Source organism: Athene cunicularia (assembly GCF_003259725.1).
Source record: "Athene cunicularia isolate RWA chromosome 3 unlocalized genomic scaffold, athCun1 chr3_part1, whole genome shotgun sequence".
NCBI classification, from domain to species: Eukaryota; Metazoa; Chordata; class Aves; order Strigiformes; family Strigidae; genus Athene; species Athene cunicularia.
In genome coordinates, this window is record NW_020799097.1 from 100,666,767 (window position 1) to 100,688,021 (window position 21,255).

Sequence of the window (21,255 nt, forward strand, 5' to 3'; positions counted from 1 at the left end):
CAGGAGGTGGAAGCAGAAGGCCAGGGCCTCTCCTGCTCTCTAAACATCTGGATGAAGTAGATGTTACCACTCGTGCAAAAAAGCTCTAGGTGCTCTGGGGTTGTCCTAGCAGAGGAGCTGCCTGCTGGCTGGCGGTGTGGCAGTAAGAGCATGGCTGATAGGGGCACTAGGCTTGTCTCCCCTGATAATAAAAGGGAGAGAATTTTCCACGAGAGATTCTGGGTCTGCAGCTAAGATGAAATAGTTTATATCTTGCTAGGTGTGCTGCAAAAGACAACTGTTCGAAAGGGTCTTTGGTGAACGCCTTCCAGTGGATCCAGTACAGCATCCTCAGCAACGTCTTCGCCGGCTTCTACGGCGTCTCCTTCACGGAGATCGACTGGCTCTCCATGGTCTACATGGTGGCCTACGTGCCGCTGATCCTGCCGGCCACCTGGCTGCTGGACACCCGCGGCCTGCGCCTCACCGCCCTGCTGGGCGCCGGCCTCAACGGCCTGGGGGCCTGGCTGAAGTGCGCCAGCCTGGCCCCCGGCCGGTACCCCCTCACCCTGGCCGCCCAGGCCGTCTGCGCCGTCGCCCAGGTCTTCATCCTGGGGCTGCCCTCACGCATCGCCTCCGTCTGGTTCGGCCCCACCGAGGTCTCCACCGCCTGCGCCGTGGCCGTGCTGGGCAACCAGGTAGGGGCGGAGGGGGGCTGGGGAGGCTTTGCAGGAGGGGGCATTGCTGTCAGAATAAGTCGTTTCGGTGGGAAGAAGCATTCTTCAAGAAGTGGTGACGCGGCGGCATCGGAGAGGGGAAGAGTGATGGAGCGAGCGCGGAAGGTGATGTTACGTCCACCCTCGGCGGCCAGTCGTGCGTTGCAGGACCCTGGCCGTGGGGCAGCGTGTAGCAGCACACGCGCTTCTGTCAGCTGCCTGGAGTACATCAGTCAAGACCCTTTTCAGAAGTCATCCTGCTCCGCTTTCTCTTCCTCTGGCGTTCGGCATCTTATCTCTTGGCATTTAGCATCGTTCGCCTGACTGAATCCACCCCCAGCTGGAGGGGGGTGAAATACGTGAACTTTCACAGTCTCCCATGCCAGTGTAATACTAGTTCGTTCTTTTTGAAGTGTGGCATTGAAGCACTAAGTGCCAATAATCGATGCCCTGGTGACTCATGAAGTTTTCTATAAAGCTGTGATAGTTCGTGTCACTGTGGGGAGCTGAGAACTGAGTCACCGATTTCCTCAAGCTCCCTGGTCCTGGCCAGTTTCAGGGAACTGGAACAGACATATCTGAAAGCATGGGTGAAGATACGTTGGTGATGGGTTTTTTCTTCCCATAACCTCATTCTTGTCCACTGCCAATGTCCCTGCTTTTTTGTGGAATCTTTTGTTACAAGATTCTAATCAACATCACTGGCACAGGTTGAGGTTGTAGGTACAGTTCAATTAAGGTGACGGTGGATTTGTTTTTCCTCATGTGAGTCATAATGATTTTATGTTTGTGCACTTTGGATTATTACAGCAGTAATAAGTGTTACCTATTTACAATTAAGGTTGCTCCTTAGCTCATACCTGGCTGTTTACAGGCTTCCCAATGCTTTTCGAGAACAATTTTTTTTTTCATTGAAGTCTTCCTGTGGATGAGTCAACTGTCCCTTTTGGACTGAAGATTTTGGGGGTTGCTGGTTGGTTGTTTTAGCAGTTGAGCAACAATTTTGCATCAGTGAGGAATTACTGGGGTTTCAGTTCTATAATACAGTGCCAAGGATTCAGCTCGGATGTGAAAGTGATGCTCTGCTCGGATGCTGAGATGTGGGGGTTGAAGGGGTGGGGACAGAAGCAGGAGTGCAGGGATTGTGCAGATAGGAACCACGAGGAAGATGGACAAGGAAAACAGCAGAAATGCGAACCTAATAAACCTTAGTTATTTCTGGAGTGTATTCTTCAGAAGCTAGGACTGATCCTAGTCTGCTGCCGTGTTTGATGGTCCTCTGCCAGGGAAACACCTGTGAAATGCACAGACCAAGTGTGTTTCCTTTCCCTCTGGCAGTCCCGCGCAAAGGGTAACAGCTTACTCCGCAGCTGTGCGGTACACTGCTAGCTGAGCTGTGTGCTGCCTAGGGCTTAAGGTTCCAGTCCTGCTTGTGACCCATGAAGACTAATATTGCTGTCAAACAATAGAATTTTCCTGTTCTCAGTTTTTGCTTTCTTTAAAAAATCTCCTCAAAAGTTAAGATTGAAAGTGAAATAACAACTTAGGCACTTGGAAATTAGAAGTAATGCCTGTACATGCCAATGCAGTTCACTTCTGCATATTTGTCATGATACAGTCTCGCTGTACTTGTTTAACTGCACGAGGTGAACTGTGTAACAGAATTGGGTTGCAATAACCAAACTGTTGGTCATCCAGTTTCTTATCAGATGCTTTGTGTAACTTCAGAGCTACAGCAAACAGGGCTGGGACCACAGTCAGGGGAGGGCAGAGTAGTTGTCAAAAATCAGATCGCACCCATTATTTCTTGAAATGCTGATCATTTGCAGTTGAAACACAAATCACTGGAAATGCAGTGGTGTACCTGGCAAGGGTTGATGGGAGTGCCAGATTTCCACGACAAGTATTTAGCATCTTAAACTGGGCACACCAGATTCATTGGAACTCTTGGTCCTCTGACCTTAACTTCTCTAGATGTAAAAGGTGAAAACCAGTATCACTTGGCTTTCTTGGAATATTGTGGGTGCTGCATTGGCTCACGTTGGGGGAGGAAAAAAACATACCTGAAGAAAAAAGGGATTGTGTACTCCGTTCGTGTTTGTAGAGTTCATATACTGAAGGGTGAGGATAAAAAGAGGCAAAATTCTTCATTTGAGTACTGGATACTGTGTAAATCTGATGGTCTGTGGGGGGAAAAAAAAAAAAGCAGCAAAGCCCTCATTGGGAATATGCACAAAGGGCGCTTTGTCAGTGCTTAGGCACACCTTTAATTTGAGTACTTTCTGAGTGTTGTACTTGCTACTCTAACAGTCTTTGGTTCTCTTTTTCATTTTTTTAAATTTTGAACCTGAAATAAATGCAGGCTGGTTTTAGTTAAAAACAATAAACTGTTCTAACACTTTAAAATGCAATTTAGTTTTGGAGAGGCACCAGAAATAAATTGGAGAGTAGTCCAAGACTTGTTCCTTCATGATTTAAAATGCTTTATATATACCCAAAATTTCAGTCTCTATTTAATACCAAATGAGTTGCTACATTGGGATTGACTCCAGATACAAACCCACTACGACTTTATTTTGTGATTTTTCTTTATTTCCTTAGCAATAATTGCACATGTAGGTTTTAGGTTTGTGTTTCTTAAGAAGGACACTCCTTTTTTTCTTGTTCTTCTCTGCTCTATCAGTTCTGCAGTAAACCTTGCATGTCAGTCTTTGTTACGGTAGTGGCAGGATCAAGTGGAGTGTTTTGATCGAGAAAAGAGAGAAGAGCGTTTCTACAAGAGTAGCTGGAGTCTTCTGTCATCTCTAGGCCTTCAGTTGCAGGACAACTGATTCAAATTTACGTGCATGCACAGTATTTTCCTGTGAAAGATTCTTCTGAAAAAACCTTCCTTAATGTTTAATTGTTAAATGTGGTATATGCTAGGTGTAGTATTGTAGTTTAATTGAGAAATGAAAAGCTTAAAATATGAGTTATGGAAGACCTGATTGTGAAATGTCATTGAGAGCAAGTGGCTCAAAAGTATGATACTAAGGGAAAACCTTTCCTTCGTAGTTTTATTAATACTTACTATGGTATAAATTCTGAATTCTGCCTGGTAAGGCTTTTCACTTCTGTTAATTTTTATGTTCACAGGGAAATGATTTTTGGTTTTCTTTTCTTGCTTGACAGCTTGGCACTGCAATTGGCTTTTTGTTGCCACCTGTTCTGGTTCCAAATACACCTAACGATATCAATCTAATGGCACATAATATCAGCATCATGTTCTATGGAACAGCAATAGTGTCCACACTTTTGTTCTTCTTAACAGGAGTTGGTAAGTGTTCCATTCTTGTGATTTAAATGGTCACCTTAGGGGGTGTTTACAAGATCTCACTTAAAGCATCTGACTTTGAGCAAAGTAGTTGAGGTTATATTTTGTCCAGTTTATTTGTGTTCACTTACCTGTTGTGCCAGGGTTAAGCGACAACCAGTTTACTGTATGTTGTGCTTCCTATCAGGTGACCCCTCCCAGAATATTTAGTTCACTTAGGCTTTTTGCTACAATGACATTATGATATAAGGCGAATTCTCTCTGTTAATCTTACAATTCAGATACAAAGGTCGACACGTTGCAGATGAAGTCTGTCTTTGACTGTGTGCTATGACCATAGTAATCAGATGTGACTTGACTTTTCCATGAGAAAATCTAGAATTTTTTTATCATGGACATGTTAAAATCCTCAAGTTAATCTGCAGTGCATCAAACTGAAACACTTAGAAAAGCAAAAGCATTAGTCTGGTAAAGACAAATCAAAACTGTTCCTTCTTTTTCCTCAGTGTTTGAAGAGAAGCCCAAATACCCTCCTAGTCACTCTCAAGCAGTCCTTCAAACTATGCCTCCTGAGGATTACTCCTACAAGCAGTCAATTATCAACTTGTTCAAAAATATTCCATTTGTACTTCTGCTGATCAGTTACGGTAAGTGGTGCTGTCTGGCTGTAGTCTGAAAGAACAGTTCAAATGTGTGCCAAAAGCACATGGAGTTTTAGTTGTAGTGGTGATTTCTTTATGGGGGAGGGAGTGTCAATCTTTTACTTATTCAGCAGCCAGTGCTGGAAAATCTGGCAAGATTCAAAATACCATTTGTAGGTCTGGTGAAGAGATTTCACCTGGCAGATAAAAGGGGTTTGCCTCTGATGTGAGTCTTAGATATCAGAAGATTAACTCTTTAGGGTATCAGGTCTGCGTGGCTACATCTGGAATCACTGAAGCTTTTCTTTTGGTACTGCAGGTATTATGACTGGGGCATTTTATTCTGTCTCTACCTTATTAAACCAGATGATAGTAACTCATTATAAGGTAAGTTTCTTGGATCTTTGGACATTTTTAACTGTACATTTGCAGAGGTGATGTGTTATTATGTAGGTGCCATGTGTGCTCAGACATTTGGTTTCCTTTATACCCCTATATAGTTTCTTGCACCATACAGTCATAGGAATGTTTGTTTGCACTTATGACTGCCGAGAGGTCTGAATTTGACTCTGAGTGGAAGCAAGTTATTAATGAGCACCATATAAATATTTGTTGAAAGGGAGAAGAAGTGAACGCTGGGAGAATTGGCTTGACACTGGTGGTGGCAGGAATGGTGGGTTCGATTATTTGTGGTTTGTGGCTGGATTACACTAAAACATACAAGTAAGTGTGGGTAGGCATGTATGGGGTTAGGGGTAGGAGAGCGGTGCAGTTGCATTGGAAAAATACTGCAATGTAAGGGCTGAAGCGAACTGGTGATAAAATGTGGTTCATCCCTGATTTTTTTAGTGGCCTTGATGGAGTCTAGTTTCTGAGGCTACAGCAAAAGCTTGAGACTCTTACTGGTTCTTGGCCAAAAGAAATGAGGGAGGAGAATGCAAACATGTGAAGGGGTTTTCTGTCTATCCTGTCTCTTCAGGACTGTAAGGCTAACAAGGAAAGCACTGTATGTTCTGCATACAGTGGCCAGGTGACCAAGTGGGCTTCTTTTCCTCAGAGAGCATAAAGGCTCAAAACCTGCTCTGCATTGTTTTTTAAAATGGACAGTTGATGGATTATCTTTTTTTTAAGTCCTACTCCTGGTCCTATAAGTAAGCATAACATTTGCTTTAATTCAGGGGATGACCATGGAGTGGAACTCTGTTCTGGATTAGGAGCTCCCAGGTCCATGACCCATGGTGTGGTGCCCCCCAGGAGTGAGCAGTGCTCTGGAGTGCTGCTTGTGGTGGAGTAGTTCTCACCTCTGACTCTTAGTACATTATGTGCAAGGGCTCGAGAAACCTAATGGAAGTTAATGCTGTAGATCAGCTTTGTTTCTGCATGTGTTTTGATTTATAGATAAGTGATATGTGCTTTAATATTTTGGATGATATCCCTTTTTCCAGATTTAAAATAAAGATTTGTTTGACTTGCCTCTTAGGCTGACTTTTATTGATAGTAGTGTTTGATTTGGCTGCTCATGTATTGATGTATTTTATAATGGGCAGTGCTGCAGAATGGCCAAGAGGTACAACATAGCAGAGAACTAAAATAGTCTTAAGGTGATAGTATCTGCTGTGGTTGTCCACTCTTTGAGAGTCTGAGTAAGTCTTTTTAGCCTTGAGTGAAGCAGCCATATAACCAAGGCAATAAAGGATTCGGGAAGGGATACATTCTCACTGCATGATATGTTTGCGGCAGAATGATATGAAGCTGTAAAATGTCAGTTATTAGAGAGTAAGTAATGTTTATGTTAGTTTTTCATGCTTCAGCAATGTGCTATGACCTTATGTTAACAATGTTAATTTTTTTTTTTCTCTGGTTGGGTTGCAGGCAAACTACTTTGATTGTTTACATTCTCTCTTTCATTGGGTTGCTGGTATTTACTTTCACCCTGGACCTCGGATACCTTATAGTAGTGTTCGTGACTGGAGGAGTACTTGGGTGAGCAATTAAAGAGGACTAGAAGACTTACTGCAGTTGTGTTCAGAAACAATATTTAACTGTTTTAACTAAATAATTCTACTGTATATTCTGTTGCCATGCTCTCAACCTATACCTATAGCTCACAAGTACAGATAGGGTTTACTAGGGTTTCACCTTCTGTTAAATCAGAACAAAGATAAGGTAACTCACTTTTCAGTTAATTTAGTTTAACTTTTTTGTGGACCTAATAGAAGTCTGTATGTGGTCCATTTGTTTGATTCCAAGTTTTCTGATTGTTCTGTGCATTTTGATTGATCTATATTTTGATAGCCCAAGCAACGTGCTGGGTGCTTTGTTCGCTTAGAAGAGCATGAGCACTTCCCACAGATACGTAATCTAAAAGCCCAGAAAGGTGCTGAGAGAATAGTGCTGTATCTAGACACAGAAGTCAAGGTAGAACCAGAGTTTCAGTTTAAAATCGAATCAGCCAACCTCAACTGCATTAAGTTCCTGTTCTACCTGTCACCCATTTGTCCCCTCAGCTTCTTCCATGGCAGCTTCTAGCAGACATTCCAGTGTCTAGCCTTCCTCCTCACTGATGGTCTCTCTTTATCCTCCAGCATGGATGTTTGAGCTGATCAAATGATGATGTTCAAGTATGTCTCTCATTTGAAAGTAATTGGCTTCAGTTATGGAGTGCTTTGTGGACTGCTCATAGAAAAATGTTTCATATGTATAGACTGGAGTGCAGGAGGTTATGGGAAACAGGACAAATATGTTAAAACATGTTTTTCCTAAAAAGAGAGATGTATGGCTCAAATTGTTCTATGAAGTTGAGGGAATGAAGCAGGCAAAGCAAATACTGAATCACTTTAGGTCTTGAAAACAGACAGTTCATAATACCATGTGTGTGTTTGATTTTTCTTAGCTGTAGTAATAGTTGAAGGCTACACCTGTTATCCTCTTACTCTCATCTTCAACAGGTTCTTCATGACTGGCTATCTCCCACTTGGGTTTGAATTTGCTGTGGAAATTACATACCCAGAGTCTGAAGGCACTTCCTCAGGTCTCCTTAATGCATCAGCACAGGTTATATAATTTTATTTCTTCAAGTGAAGTAACATTCAGGAAGGCCACTCTGCTCAAATCTAAGAAAGCTTTCTTAGACTTGACAGCTAAGTCTCTATTCTGTTGTTGTAGTCTTAATTTCTTAAATTTCCTTTCTATAAGATGTGAGCTGAAACTTTGCACGGTAAAATGATGACTCTATTCTGTGTGATCCTAATGAATCAAATTGTTTTTTTCATAGATATTTGGAATTGTCTTTACACTTGTTCAAGGCAAACTCACAACAGACTACAGTCCTCGTGCAGGCAACCTCTTTCTTTGTGCTTGGATTTTTGTGGGCATTATCTTAACAGGTAATTAATCAGAAATGTAAGTAATGATTTCTTTTTAATGTAAAAATGCATAGGGTTTTTTAAGAAAGTGAATTTCTGTGTAGCTTTTAAATGTCTTGGATATCAAGAGTTTAGATATGTGACTTTCTGTCTGGGCTGACAGAAATTACAAGTGCATGGTTTGATTTGGTCTTTTTTGCTTTGTTTTTCACTTTAAATACTTGCTGTGTGCACACCCTTTGTGTTAAGGATAATGCTGCTAACATATAGACAGCCATCTATCACCTGTTTCTTAAGTCATGTCTTGAATTTGAGGCAGATGTCGTATCTCCAGAGTAGGATAATAAATGTAAACAAATACATAAACGGAGACAGTTTGCAATATTCCAAATGCAAGAAACTGCTGATGTGTTCCTGAACTGTACCAGTGACTTACACGTGCTGATACTTAAAAATGTGCTGAAAGTGCAAAAACCATCAAGCTATGCTTTAAGTACTTGTAGTTTAAAAGCTTTTATTGTTGTTTTATTTGTGTGCTTTGTGAGAGCCAAGTTCAAATTGTCAGTAAGTTCAAATCGCAAAAGAGTGAACACAGGTATTTTGAATATGTGCTGAAAGCAGCTTCCATTTGCTTGCACTATACAAACATTCCCCTTAAACTGCATAACATGACAAAGTTGTGAACCAGCTTTCTCTTTATTTCTTTGTTTCAGCCTTAATAAAATCAGATTTGCGAAGACACAATGTGAATTCAGGCATTATGAATTTGGATGTTAAAGCTGTAAGTGGTGATTCTTTTACCATGATTGTATTACCATATTTGAATGCTTGGCTTCCATTGGCATAATAACATTAATAGCAAAAGAGGGATTGACAGAAACTTGTGACTGTTTCCTCTGCTATTTTGACTGTTTCCTCTGCTATTTTGAACAGCAGAGCCACATGGGATGCTCCCCTCAGATATCTGTTTCTCCCCTTAAGTCCCATGAAGAAATCTAAAGGACTTCCTGCTCTCAGATTTTCCTGAATTTTAAGTGGCCTATATTAGTCTCTGATTTTATTGCTTGAATCTTGTTTTTTCATATTTGCAGATAGCATCGTAAATTGTGAAGCATTTTTGTGTATTGTGTTAGGAGTCTGTGCTATAGACTACATATTTTAATTAAAATACCTGGAGTCCCTTTGAGTGAAGTCAGTGTCTGATGAACAAAAGCCATGCTGCAGCTTCTGTACTGTGCTGCATGAAGAGCCGAGTCTGTTCTGCTGAGCCCCCTCTCAATTTAAATGAAGGGTGAGCACAGCACTTTCTGCTGTTCAGGAGGTCCCAAAACATGTTTCAACAGCCTTTCCAAATTATCACAGTTCCTAATAGAAATAAGGCTGGCACTGTAAACTTTTTTCAGTGCTGTGGGTTTTTTGATCATTCGGATCAAGGTAATGAAACAGCTTTTTGGAGTCAGATATTGCAAGATCCTCTGTCACACTTCTTTTTATGTGCATCTGTCTTGCATGTATAGCAGCTTTTGATCATCTGCGATAAATGCACACTGTTAGTGTCTACATAAGGTTCAGAAACTTCCAAGCTGATGATGTATGAGCTAACTTGAACCTGAAACCTGTGCAGTTGTGTGTGCACGGTATGGCATCCTGTGGGTTTACCAGCCTGGGTCAGGGCTGTCTTGGGGCTGTACATGCTGACTATAGGCAGTGGTCCATCACTTGTCTTTCTGTTGCCACCTTGTTCATTAACCTGGATTGTTGCACAAATTCATTTATATTAGCCGGGATATAACAAAAGCCTGGAGTCCTCACCCTGATATTACCATAAATAATTGAGAGCTGCCTGTGTTAATAAGGTACAATAGCACTTTGATACCAAGCCTTGATCATAAAGATTCTATTGTGTTTAAATGTAATGGAGAAAATAAACTGAAAGTTAATCTCCACATGAAAAATAACTATATGAAGTAAATATATACTTTAGGGTTATAGTAAGAAAGTCAGTTCTGTGGTTTGGCTGTGGGGTTTTTTTCATTATAGACAAAACGGAAAATAGGGCTTTCTATAGATGCCTAATTTGGCTAATTAACTACATACACTGTTGGAGCATAACCTAATAATTACACAAGAATACTGAAGTTGGGAACAGCTCCTGCTGAATAACAGCTTAATTCCTGCTTGTTTTTTTTTTCCCCTTGGCAGGTACCAGTCGACAGTCCTGTAGAACCTGAAAGTACTACCTTAAAAATTCAATCAGCTTTATAAAGCTGGAAGAAGGTGACTTAGAAACGCACAAGTTTGGTTGGATACTGAACAATATTAATTAGTGTAATCATTGGATTTGTGTGTATGAGTAGTAAAATGTGCTTGGTGATACTGGTGATAGTTGTGCGGTGGAAACTATGAAGATACTCAGTTAATTTTGCCCAAGACACAAGCAATTCACCTTTGTATGGAATATTTATTTTAACAGTTTTCAGGTTTTGCAGTTTCATTAGTAAAAAACTGTGTGAATATTCTCCATGCTGAGGAGACATGTACAGTCAGGATGCATACTTGAAGAAAACCTGGAATCCTGAAGTACAGTCATCATGATGAGCAGTACCTAATCTTCTTTTCTTGTTCAGTCTTTGCTAGTGCATTTGAAAAGCCAGAGAGTAGGTAGACGTGCAGCTGGAGGATGTTCACAAGTTCCTTTTTTTTTTAAAAAGGTATCTGTATTTTTAATATAAACCAACAGTTCCTTCTTGGAAACTGTCTATAGCACAATACTGAAAACAGGAGATGACTGCAAACGTGTGTGTTTCATACTGGTATCTGACATTTCTTTTGCCCTGAAACTTCGTGGTAGATATCAGAAGATAAGAGAAAATGCTGTCTTAGGGATTCATTGTAACATTTCTGGGGAGATGTAATGAGTTTCCCACTAGATAAACCGAGGGAGAAACATTTCTTATTAAATACAGTAAAAAGGAAGAGAAAGGCCTTTGATATCTCTTCTGTGAAGTATTTATAGGCAATGGAATGCTACTGCACAGGTTACCTCCACGGAATATTTTGAGCGCTTTCTCAGTTAGTGAGAGGAGTATGTGTTTACAAAGAGCTGGTGCCTTTACTTTGTAAAGAAGATCCTTGCCTCATCTTGAGCTTAGTCAGTGCTGCTGAAGAAATTCCATTTGGTGTGTTAAACCTCCTCTGAATATTTGTGGAGTATCAGAAAACGTGTTCTATCCTTTTTTGCATTTATTTCTCTGTGTTATGAATTGTGTCATTTGCCTCATGTGAAATCTTTGTGCTTGTATAACTTAAATCATGTCTTTTGCAGTACGTTAAAAGCTGTAAGGATGACTGAAAGGAGAATAGTGGTGCTTCACTTTGACATATTTGCTGTTTATATTGTGCATCTTAGCTACAAAAGGAGCAGACTTCATTAACGATCACCTGGTGTTACTACCTTTATCTGAATTTGGGATGTAGATTTCTCATTGCAGTGCTACTGAAAATATTCTCCTTTACCTTGTGCTCTATGTATACACCTACAGAATTGATAGCACTACGATAATACTGAGGCCCTACTCTTACTGAAAAAGTCAGACCTGAGTTAGCAGACTTTTTGCAAAAATTTAAGCTTTAGCAATCTTTAAGATGAGCCTGCAGGTTCAGTACCATCAATGATGCTGTTTCTTTGAGTTCCGGGAGATGTAGTGCCATCCAGAAGGTGGAATCCTACTTGAAGTTTTCCACAGATTGTTACAGCTGGATATGGGGAACTTTTTGACTCCAAGATCATCTTTCAGTATGATAAGTATTGTTAAATGCTTTTCTTTTTTTGTTTCACTGTAGATTTGGAGAATCCTTTTATATAAAAAGGACTCTGTAAACTCAGCTTTCTAAGCTTAGCCTCTGAACTTGATGATCTTAATTTAACATTCTGTGTGATAAATGCCTCAGACACGGGAAGACTGAATAGCAATATACATACTGGCATAAGCTAAGCATGCTTGGAACACTTGCCTTTCCAAAAAGGGTCCATGTCTCTTTGCCAGGTTCAGTGCTAGAGAGAAAATGGGCACGCCTTGCTGCTCCTGGGAGAGGCAAGCTCTACGGGAAGAGTCCTCTGGTGAGGTAGTTGAATATAGGAAAAGTAACTCATAGATATTCAAATGTCAGGTGAGAGTATGGGAGTGGAAGTAGAGATGCTTTCATTGTGTAAGTTCTTACATTTAATGACTTGCTGTGATGTAAGCTGCCCCATCAAGGGATGTACACGTTTTCAGCCTGAGTGAGCAAAGTGAAAGTTCCTTCCTTTTGATATCTGTGGGTGGCTTTTCCCTTTGGAAAAATGGTAGTAATATGTGCCAAAATGTATACATTCTTTGGCAAGATGCGGATTCAGTAAATATTTGTGTTCCTGGCCTGTGGTTGCTTTGTACTTCTGCCATTGCAAAATCTTAATACGGTATTTTTGCAGCCTTAGGGAAGTGTTTTCAGACAGTCTCTGGCAGTATCAAGAATGCTTTCTGAGATGTCCAGCACACCCTGTTCAAATTTAAAGATTAAGCCTTTCTTTTTCTTTCTTAAAATTTATTTTTTAACTCCTTTTTTCACTACTAGTTTCCAGTTTCTTTAGTTACCTTCAGCTGATTACCAAAAAAATATTCTAGGTCTTCTGGCTCCTTGTGCTTTTTTATCTTCACCAAATTACTTCTGAAAAGATCCAAACAAGAGTTTGGCATGCTGGAAATCCTGCTGGGTCCCTGAAAATAAAATATTCCTAATAATAAAGGCTTAATTACATCCTGGACTTAATATCCCCCTCTGAAGGGGGCTTGAAAGTTGGAAACCTGTGAGCTATTTCCAGGCAACGGTATTTAAATAAAGGGCTCAGTAGCAAAATAAAGAGCAAACAAAGAACAAACCACTATTTTATACATTAATCTTCTCTTAGCCTGAGGTGCTGGCTCAGCCCTCCAGTAAGAATAGAGAGGTGGGGGGTAAAAATCGTAACTGCTTAGAGGCAATCGTTTAATGAGTGGAATTATATCTCAACTATGGGAGGATGGAGTGGGAAACCAAGTGAGGAGAAGCATCCCAAGCCCATGCATCAGCTCTTTTCAATGTTTTTTCTTTTGAGTGCTTCAAGAGAACTCTAGAGGATGCAAGAGAACTCATGTACTAGTGAGCATAAGCAAGGGGGCTGACCCCAAGTTCCCAGGGGCCCACCAAGATGTGTAATTTCTAACTTTCAGCTACAAAATTCAGAGATTAGCCTTTAAAATAACTCTATCTTTGTTTCTTCCAGACCTTGTTAAGCTTTTGCTAACTTCGGTGGGAGAGACACAGAGAACATTGACCCACTTTTATTTAGGATTCCTAACATGGCCTTAAAACCCTTGTTTCTTTTGGCTGGGTGTGAAAATATCATACCTGTAAGGCATAGCCTGAAATTGCTGAAATCAGGAGCTTTCTTTTTCAGTTTGGTAGATAAGTCCTTCAGAGCATTTATTTTGTAGATGAGTGCTTGTCTTTAATAAAATCTTTCTGTTGGTGAATGCTCATGTTTTATGAGGAAGAGGGAACAAGGGAAGAAGTGGGAAGACTACATACGAATCATTTCAGGTTAATAAGGTTTTCCTAACTTCATCCTCTTGGTCATCTCTTTTGTGCAAGACAGTCTGTCGTTTCAGAGACAATCACTGGAGTGTGTAATTAGAGCTGCCCGCCCATGTTGCCTAATGAAGAAATGCTTTTTAAGAAATCTTTGGACTATCTTGTGCATCTACAACCAAGTGAAATTGGGTTATGCTATAAGCATTTATTGCTTTAATTTTTTCCATTCTATGAACTCATGAGTTTTCCTGTGTGAATGGGAATGTGTGACCTTTTTAGTTTCTGTCTTTCAATATGTGTATGTACCACCTTCTTAAGTGTGAAAGATTACTAACGATTGATAGACCACAAGCTAAGTTATTTTATTCCATGTGATTTCCCCCTCCCCCATTCCATCTGAAGTCTATGAAGAGGAAGAAGTGATGTTAATGCATGAACTAGAATAAATTAAGCAAAAAACATGCCTAAGAGAAATTTATTTCCATGTAAGACCCTTGTTACTTACAAAGATAGCAAAGATTTTTGCTGTAATATTTTTGTTTTGTTAGCATCCCATTCTTTGTTTCAAGAGAAAATTAAAAATTCCTTATGAATATTCTCTGATTGTAATATTGTACGTATGTGTATATGTGGGTGGCATCATTCCTTTATTACTAATAAAATGTATAACATATAATTTGACTGGTTCCATGATTACCATTTTTGACAACTACTGATGCAGCTATTGGTCTAAAAATGATTCTTTTTTTTTTTTTTTTTTCTTAGAAGCTGCCATTTAATGTAGGAAAATTTTATAAGTGAGGGATATACTGTGTCATTAATAAACATGCATGCACACATATGTGGGGAGCACACATATACAGGGTATATAAATGTATTCTACACAAGCGTACTGGCTTACAGAGAAATAGAGCATGGAATTAAAGCATTAGCATCAGAGGTTGAGTTGCACTGCCCTATCATAGTGATTTCTCTTCCTCTGCTTTGGAGAAGGTCTATGAGGAAAAGAAAGTGCAGTTAACACCTAAAGCAGAACAATCCAAAGTCATGTCCTTAACGTAGTGCAAATACTACTTTATTAAAACACCCAGCTGTAGAGAGATTATCTGGGGAGAGAGGGTAGAATAACTTCTTAGAGAGGATATGCTGAGACATTACATTCAGTTATGGCCCAACTTTTGTTTGTAAAACCAGAGTTGTCTCAGTGGGAGCACAGTAGGACCCTTGTGAACATTCTGCAAGGGTTCTGTAACTTATCTTCAGGTATTCAGTGTTGATCCCCAGCACATTAGCTGTGAGCCAGGTAAGTTTGAAGAACGTGCTTTGAAAGAATTAGAGTCACTAAGAAGTTTTGGGGTTTTTTAATCTCCCTTCTCCACAAAACTGGGATTCCCTCTGAGCTATTTTTGTAGAAGAGATTCTTCACAAGAGGCTGCAGGTGCTGCAGAGCACAGGAAACACAAGCCTTTTGTTGTAAAACAATGCTAGCACCCGGTTCAGCAGCAGGATGAATCTTTGGATAGGCTCTTCATTTTACAGCCAGGGCTGAAGGGTCATAATCAAGGATCCTCTTAACACTATTTCTGTAAAAACTGCAGGCTATATCCCCTGTTCAGCATTGCAATTTAAACATTCCTACAGCTGGGAAGTAACAATCACAGCAAATCATTATTGCCTTAAAGTTCATTTTTTGGCAGACATGTTCTTTCTTGAAAGAAAACACCTGAAACCTCATCGGGTAAGTGGGAGATGTGAAGTGGTCCTGACTATGATTAGTTTAAGCCATTTTTTAAGGAAAATCTGTTTTGGGGGTGTTTGGTTTTTTTGTGGGTTTGTTTTGTTTGTTTGTTTCTATAGTTCAGACAGGCCCTGTTACCCAAAGGTAGCAAGTGCTACCCCTTCCAGAAAGTGATGTGGTTTGTGCATGGCTAGAATATGCATGTGCCTAACAGTCCAGCTGCTTGCTAGGCTGAAAAAGTTGATTAGCAGCCTGCTGGATTTCCTTCTGGCTGTACTTCACAGTGAGCTAACCTCTTATCTGACCGTGTTCTAAATCAATATTTATATCTTCAGTTAAACAACAGCTTTCAGGAGACAAAACAATATCCTGAACTTCGTAGAAACAACTTCAGCAGGTAGGTTGCAGTCAAAAAAAAAAAAAAAAAAAAAAAAAAAAGTACTGGAAGTGGTTAGGCATAATTACTGATTTGTGAGGCTGACTAATGCTTAATATCAGGTGTGGTCTAAATTCAGCCTCTAGGATGCTGATTTCCAGTCTTTTCTCAATAAACTGCTTCTGCCTGTAACAATGCTTAGGCTGTTAAAAAAAAAAGTTGTACATAATAACTAAGGGGTGTTTGTCAGAATTGTGGCCTTGCTTTACAAGTTCTAGAAACAGAGCCAAGAACCTACAAAAGCTATAAACCCCATCCAGATGGAAAACATGAAAGCAATTATTTTTAAAAAAAGTCTGGTTAAAGATGCCTCATGTGAATCCAGAAGGGCTGTCACTGTGACCACAGGTCAGAGTTCATCAGGTCTGTAGAAGAGGCAGTGAATGTGCATCCTAGCAAGCTGAATTTGGAAAATTGGAAGGTGTAATTAGAAGCCGCCTTTTTCTGTGACTTTGGGTTTTGAGATCTGTTTTATCACTCTAATAGTAATTTCTTACTGTTTTGACTCACTTCATATTTTATCTCTACTTTTGTGTGCATCCTGAAAATAAATCTTGTAAAAGCCATGTGAAAAAGAGTCTCAGATGAGAGTCAGTTGTGTAAAATATTATTGACATGATTGGATGTAACAGCTGGAAAGAAATGCTTTGCCTAAGTAAGAAGAGTAAACCTACTGGGGGAGAATGGGATCTCTATAATATAGTTTAGTTCTCTATCTAGATGTTCCTTAATGGAGAAATTTGCTTTCACCCTAGAAAATAATTTTGAAAATTTTTTCCTTAACTGACTTGCAGGAGTAGAACTGAACATTAGTTTCATAATTGTGCATCTGCTCTGCTTTCTAAAGTTATGTAGCATGTACTAAACACAGCTTCTTGTTGAGCAGCATGACTTGGGGGCATCAGGGGCTAACCCTGGTTCTTGGAGCACTGTGAAAATATCTGGGAAACATCCCAGGGAAGCATTCAAGGCTTCAGAAGTTTTCCCATCCTGTGCTGGGTTAAACCAGAAATTTCCCAGTTTCTTCTTTTCAGAATGGGGCAGTCCTAAGGCTTCTCAGGTGCTGATCACTAGTTTGGGTAAGGTAGAAAAGGGACTGAAGATGAGTGCAAAGTTAACTTATTTTTTTGGAAATCAAATTATCCAGCTGCTGCCAAGAGGAAATGAAACTGAAATGTAACAGTGCAGTTCCTAAGCCTGTACATACTATTTTCTTCATTAATTCCTGGAAGGTAACCGAGTTCTTCAGAATAATTCATCAGCTAATTCTGAACAAGCCTACAGGCTTTAGACAAAACCTATACCCTGTGCTGCATGAAGAAGCATTGTCCTGCTATGGTGAGGATGACTCGCCCTTGGATGATTAACTGGCTCCACAAGACTTGAATGTTTGTTATCTTCAGCTCACAGAGAAAAACTTAAATTCACATAGGGGCCTGATGCTAAAAGCCTGAAATTCACTTAGAGTTTAATGCCTAAAGCCTAGAAATCCCATGCTTTCTCATCTTGTCACTGCTCCACAGAATATTCAAGTGGGTAGAGGAGCCCTCAAAGGCTCAGAAGCTTGGCAAAGTTACCCAAAACAGAATGTTGCCAAGGGATATAATGGAGGTCCATCAGCTTTTGGGGAGCAGTGCACCCCATACTTTGAGTGGTTTTCCTTTGATTTACTCCATCTTCCCAGGCTTGAGCTATAAGAATCTCATGGGGGTTGAAATGTTTGTGTGCATGAAGAGGGCAGAAAGCATTATAGAACCTCCTTGAAGTCTGTTGCCGGCATGATTGCACTTACAACATTCCTGGTTCTGATTCTGTACTGGGTCTGGCTGAGCTGGAATTGGTTTTCCACTATAGCAGCCCTCACGGTGCTGTGTTTTATGCTGGGAGCTGGCAGGGTGTTGATAGCACCCTGGTGTTGTGGCTACTGCTAAGCAGTGCTTACACAGCACCAAGGCTCTTTCCGACATTTTCCCCCCTGCAGTGGGACAGGGGGGCAAGATCTTGGGAGGGGACACAAGCAGGACAGCTGACCCGAACTGACCAAAGGGATATTCCAGACCGTATGATGTCTGCTCAAGTATAAAGCTTGATAGAAGGCCTGACAGCGCCTGTTCATGAGAAGTAAAGAATAAATGTTTTCTTTTTTTTTTTTTGCTTCCATGCACGGACCTTTGCTTCGCTTTGCTTATATTAAAACTGCTTTTGTTTTACCCACAAGGGTTGGGGTTTTTTCCCCATCTTATTTTCTTTCCCCTCTTTGCCCTGTTGAGAAAAAAAGGGGAAGGTGGGGGAAGTGATAGAGTGACTTGGTGGGTACCTGGCATTTAGCCAAGGTCAAACCACCACAAAGTTGGAAAATGCTCTGCAGGCTTCTTGAGTTTGCTAATTACTTCTGAAAATGAATTTCAGTCATGTGATGGCAAATAATGAAGATGACTATAATTCCTTTAAGAGCTTCAAATTTTTAAAGTGACCAGAATATTTGAACTTTACTCAGACCTTCAGGTGCTTCTGCAGTATTTTGACTACTGTTCAATCTTTCTCTAGAGAGGGAGAATCTTAATCTGCAGAGCACTGCCTTCCAGGGATGCTTGAAGGGATACTTCAGATGAAAAACACCAATTAAATAATCTTGTACCATGACATTGAGTGTACCACGCATTTCTCTCTTTGCAGGTTTCACACAGCACCTAAATTCAAAGGCTTGTGGTTTCTTGGTCTGTGACATGTTCTATTGCTAAACTTAATAACTTTTTCTGTCCACTTTCAAGTACTGCCTGGAAAGACCACACATTTGAGGAATGTTAATATGTAAGGACAACATTTGTTCAAAGCATTTCCTAACTATTCCTAGAGGGTACACGGTATCCAATAATAGAGCTACATTGCTTAATCAAGTTCTGAACAGCATCAACAATTGTGCTTCTAATCTTCAGCGGGCAGGGGTTTTACTGCAGTACACTCCTCTCTGTGCAGGCAGAGATGACTTAGGTGCTCACTTGGCAGAGGACCTTAGTCCTGAAACTCACCTTTAATAGCTGCCCTGTGACAAGGGTTGCAGGTGCTGATGATTGCTGAAAAGAGATCTTGTTTCCAGTAGATATTTTTAACCGCTGGCTTTCTTTACTACCTGTACTTTTATTATGCAGTTCCCCCCAAAAAAGGTGATAGTGCTGGGTAATTTACCCTCTGACTAAAGGTTAAAGAAGAAGTAATTAGTCCAAAGATAGATTGCTGAGATTTATGGAAGGTTACATTAGTGTTTCCTTGTTTATAAAGCAGAGTTTGCTGCAGAGACCAAATCATGTGATATGCTGGCAAGACAGACCTTTGCAGCAATCTATATTGGTGTAATTATTTTCCCAAGCCACAGCAATATTTGAGATTGAAACTTTGGAACAAAAGAGAAATAGTAAGGCAGACTCATAGGGACTCTGATGTTGTACCATTGAGAAACAAGTTTCATCTGTATCTGACACTACCAGTTACAGGTTAGAGTGAAGTGACTATAAGTACAGAAGGGGAAGGGCTATTTCACTGTCAGCAAAGGCTCAGGCAGGTGGCACATGCTGACCTGCAGTGGGGGTGGAAAGAAAAAACTTGCAAACTAGTTTTGGGGGAGGCCTGACTTATAGGATTTTCCTGTCACTTCCATTTTTAATGCTGGAAATCTTGCCTGTTGGATACAGCTGAGATCAACTGGAGCCCAATTAACCAAAGCCGTCTAAAATAAACACTATAATGATTTGCAGCAGATGAATTAATACAGAAGGTCCTGGACTTGCTCAGGCAGAAATTAAAATATATTGCTAATGGTCTTCATTGCTAAAGCCAAAACAGCTGGTGGCTGTTTTTTCTGCTAGGCCACTGCAAAATAAATAGTGTTTTAAGAGTTTCCAGAAAGGGCTACCTTGGGGAAAGCTCCAAGTAAGCACAACTTCAAGCATCCCTTTTATAGCTTGCTTTTTTTTTTTTTTTTTTAAGTCTGCTTTGCATATTTATTTTCCCAATGATCACACTGATGAATACATAAAGTTGTTGTTCTTAGTGGTTACGCAAATCACTCCTGCAAACTTGCATCAATAGCCATTCCCATATTACTATGGTTACATTCTTACCACAGTTTAACCTTGCATTTCATTACCAAACAAATCCCATCCCAGCATAACTTCCAGTTTAGGAAAAATCCCCAAACAAACAAGTTTTATTTTCCTTTTCAAGGATCAAATGAGGTCATTATGGTCTCTTCAGGAAATTGGCTATTCTGGCATAGCAATAACGCAATTCACTTATATTGCACTTACAGGTAACCTTTCTTGACCTGTGTTTCCCTGCTTCTCTTCTGCAGACTTGAAACACCTTTGTAGGATTAACCATTTCAGACTGTTGCTGCTTTTCTTGACATACAGTTGTTCCTAAATTCAGAAAAGGCCATTAAGATCACTTGGCTCGGCTTTAGCAGAACGGTGTGCCCAAGCTGGGGACTCTTGTAAGGTACCCAGGCTTCAGGTTTTTGCACTGATTGGTGCCAGCCAAAGGTACTGGGCATATTTCCTGCTCTACCAGTAACCAACCTGCCTCTCGCATGCTCAGTGATGGTACAGGGACCTTCAGTGAGTGAAGAATGCTTAGTGTCCCCCTTTGTTGACCTGGATAGCAGCACAGGTCCAGGTCTATCATGCTGCCACAGATTTTCATCTGATGGAAGGAAAGGGGAAAAGATAAACTGTTAAGCTTCTGCTCACGTGCTGCAAGGCCATTCCTTGGCTATTGCTTCCCAGATCCCCTTGGATGGCAGATTTGAGTACCCTTTTTTGCAGACAAGCAAACCTCAGCTGTTCCTAGGGGGGCTGGAACAAGGTGAGCAGTGTCTCCTGCCCCTGCCAGGTGTGTTGCTGAGCCAGCTCCCCGATGCCTGTCTGCAGAGGCACCAAAGCAAATGCACCAGGAGCAACTCTGTGGCACAGCTGTGGCACTAAGAAGGGTGCTGGTGTGGGCTGGGACCAGGGCAACCAGCACATGGCCTGGGCTGGAGAGGTCGGCAGGCCTGGCTGCAGAGGCAGGGATGGCTGGGCAGGGCAGGGGTGATCTGCCAACCAGCCCATCTTCTGCTGCAGTGCTGCTGTCGGTCTTGCTCCACCTCTGGTTTTGGTGCTTCACTTGTGTCCCCTGGCAGCACTGAGAGATGTATTTCTACATGAGTCTGCTGATAGCTGAGCTGGGGCAAGGCCCTACTAAGATCTTACAGGAGGCTGAAGCCATGCTAGCGGAGGACCTGTAGAACAGAAGACCACTGAATTTCAAAGCAGAGGAGTGGGAGCATGAGCAGTGCCTGAGACCTCACAGGCATTCATCACACCAGTGGTCCATTCCCCAGCAAAGCCAGCAGGTCCTTCTCCAGCCCAGAGGAAGCTCCCTCTCCTGAGGCTAGGTCAGGCTGGGCCCTGCTGGCCAGGG

The 21,255-nt window shown here is 41.0% G+C and overlaps 1 protein-coding gene across 1 annotated transcript; it reads left to right on the forward strand.

Moving 5' to 3' along the window:
* The first annotated feature begins 296 nt into the window (after positions 1-296).
* On the forward strand, positions 297-10,715 carry FLVCR1 (feline leukemia virus subgroup C cellular receptor 1). The gene is made up of 10 exons (XM_026845373.1): positions 297-677; positions 3,867-4,011; positions 4,515-4,655; positions 4,969-5,036; positions 5,269-5,372; positions 6,522-6,632; positions 7,598-7,703; positions 7,924-8,035; positions 8,728-8,795; positions 10,217-10,715. The coding sequence occupies exons 1-10, from the start codon at positions 390-392 to the stop codon at positions 10,277-10,279; spliced, it is 1,206 nt and encodes a 401-aa protein (XP_026701174.1). The 5' UTR covers positions 297-389; the 3' UTR covers positions 10,280-10,715.
* The last annotated feature ends 10,540 nt before the right edge of the window (positions 10,716-21,255 follow it).

Excerpts from the sequence above, each read along its gene's own strand:
- FLVCR1 (XM_026845373.1), top strand. The coding sequence starts at position 390 with ATGGTCTACATGGTGGCCTACGTGCCGCTGATCCTGCCGGCCACCTGG. Across the intron at positions 678-3,866 it reads TGGCCGTGCTGGGCAACCAG|CTTGGCACTGCAATTGGCTT; the intron begins GTAGGGGCGGAG and ends CTTGCTTGACAG. Across the intron at positions 6,633-7,597 it reads GTGACTGGAGGAGTACTTGG|GTTCTTCATGACTGGCTATC; the intron begins GTGAGCAATTAA and ends CATCTTCAACAG.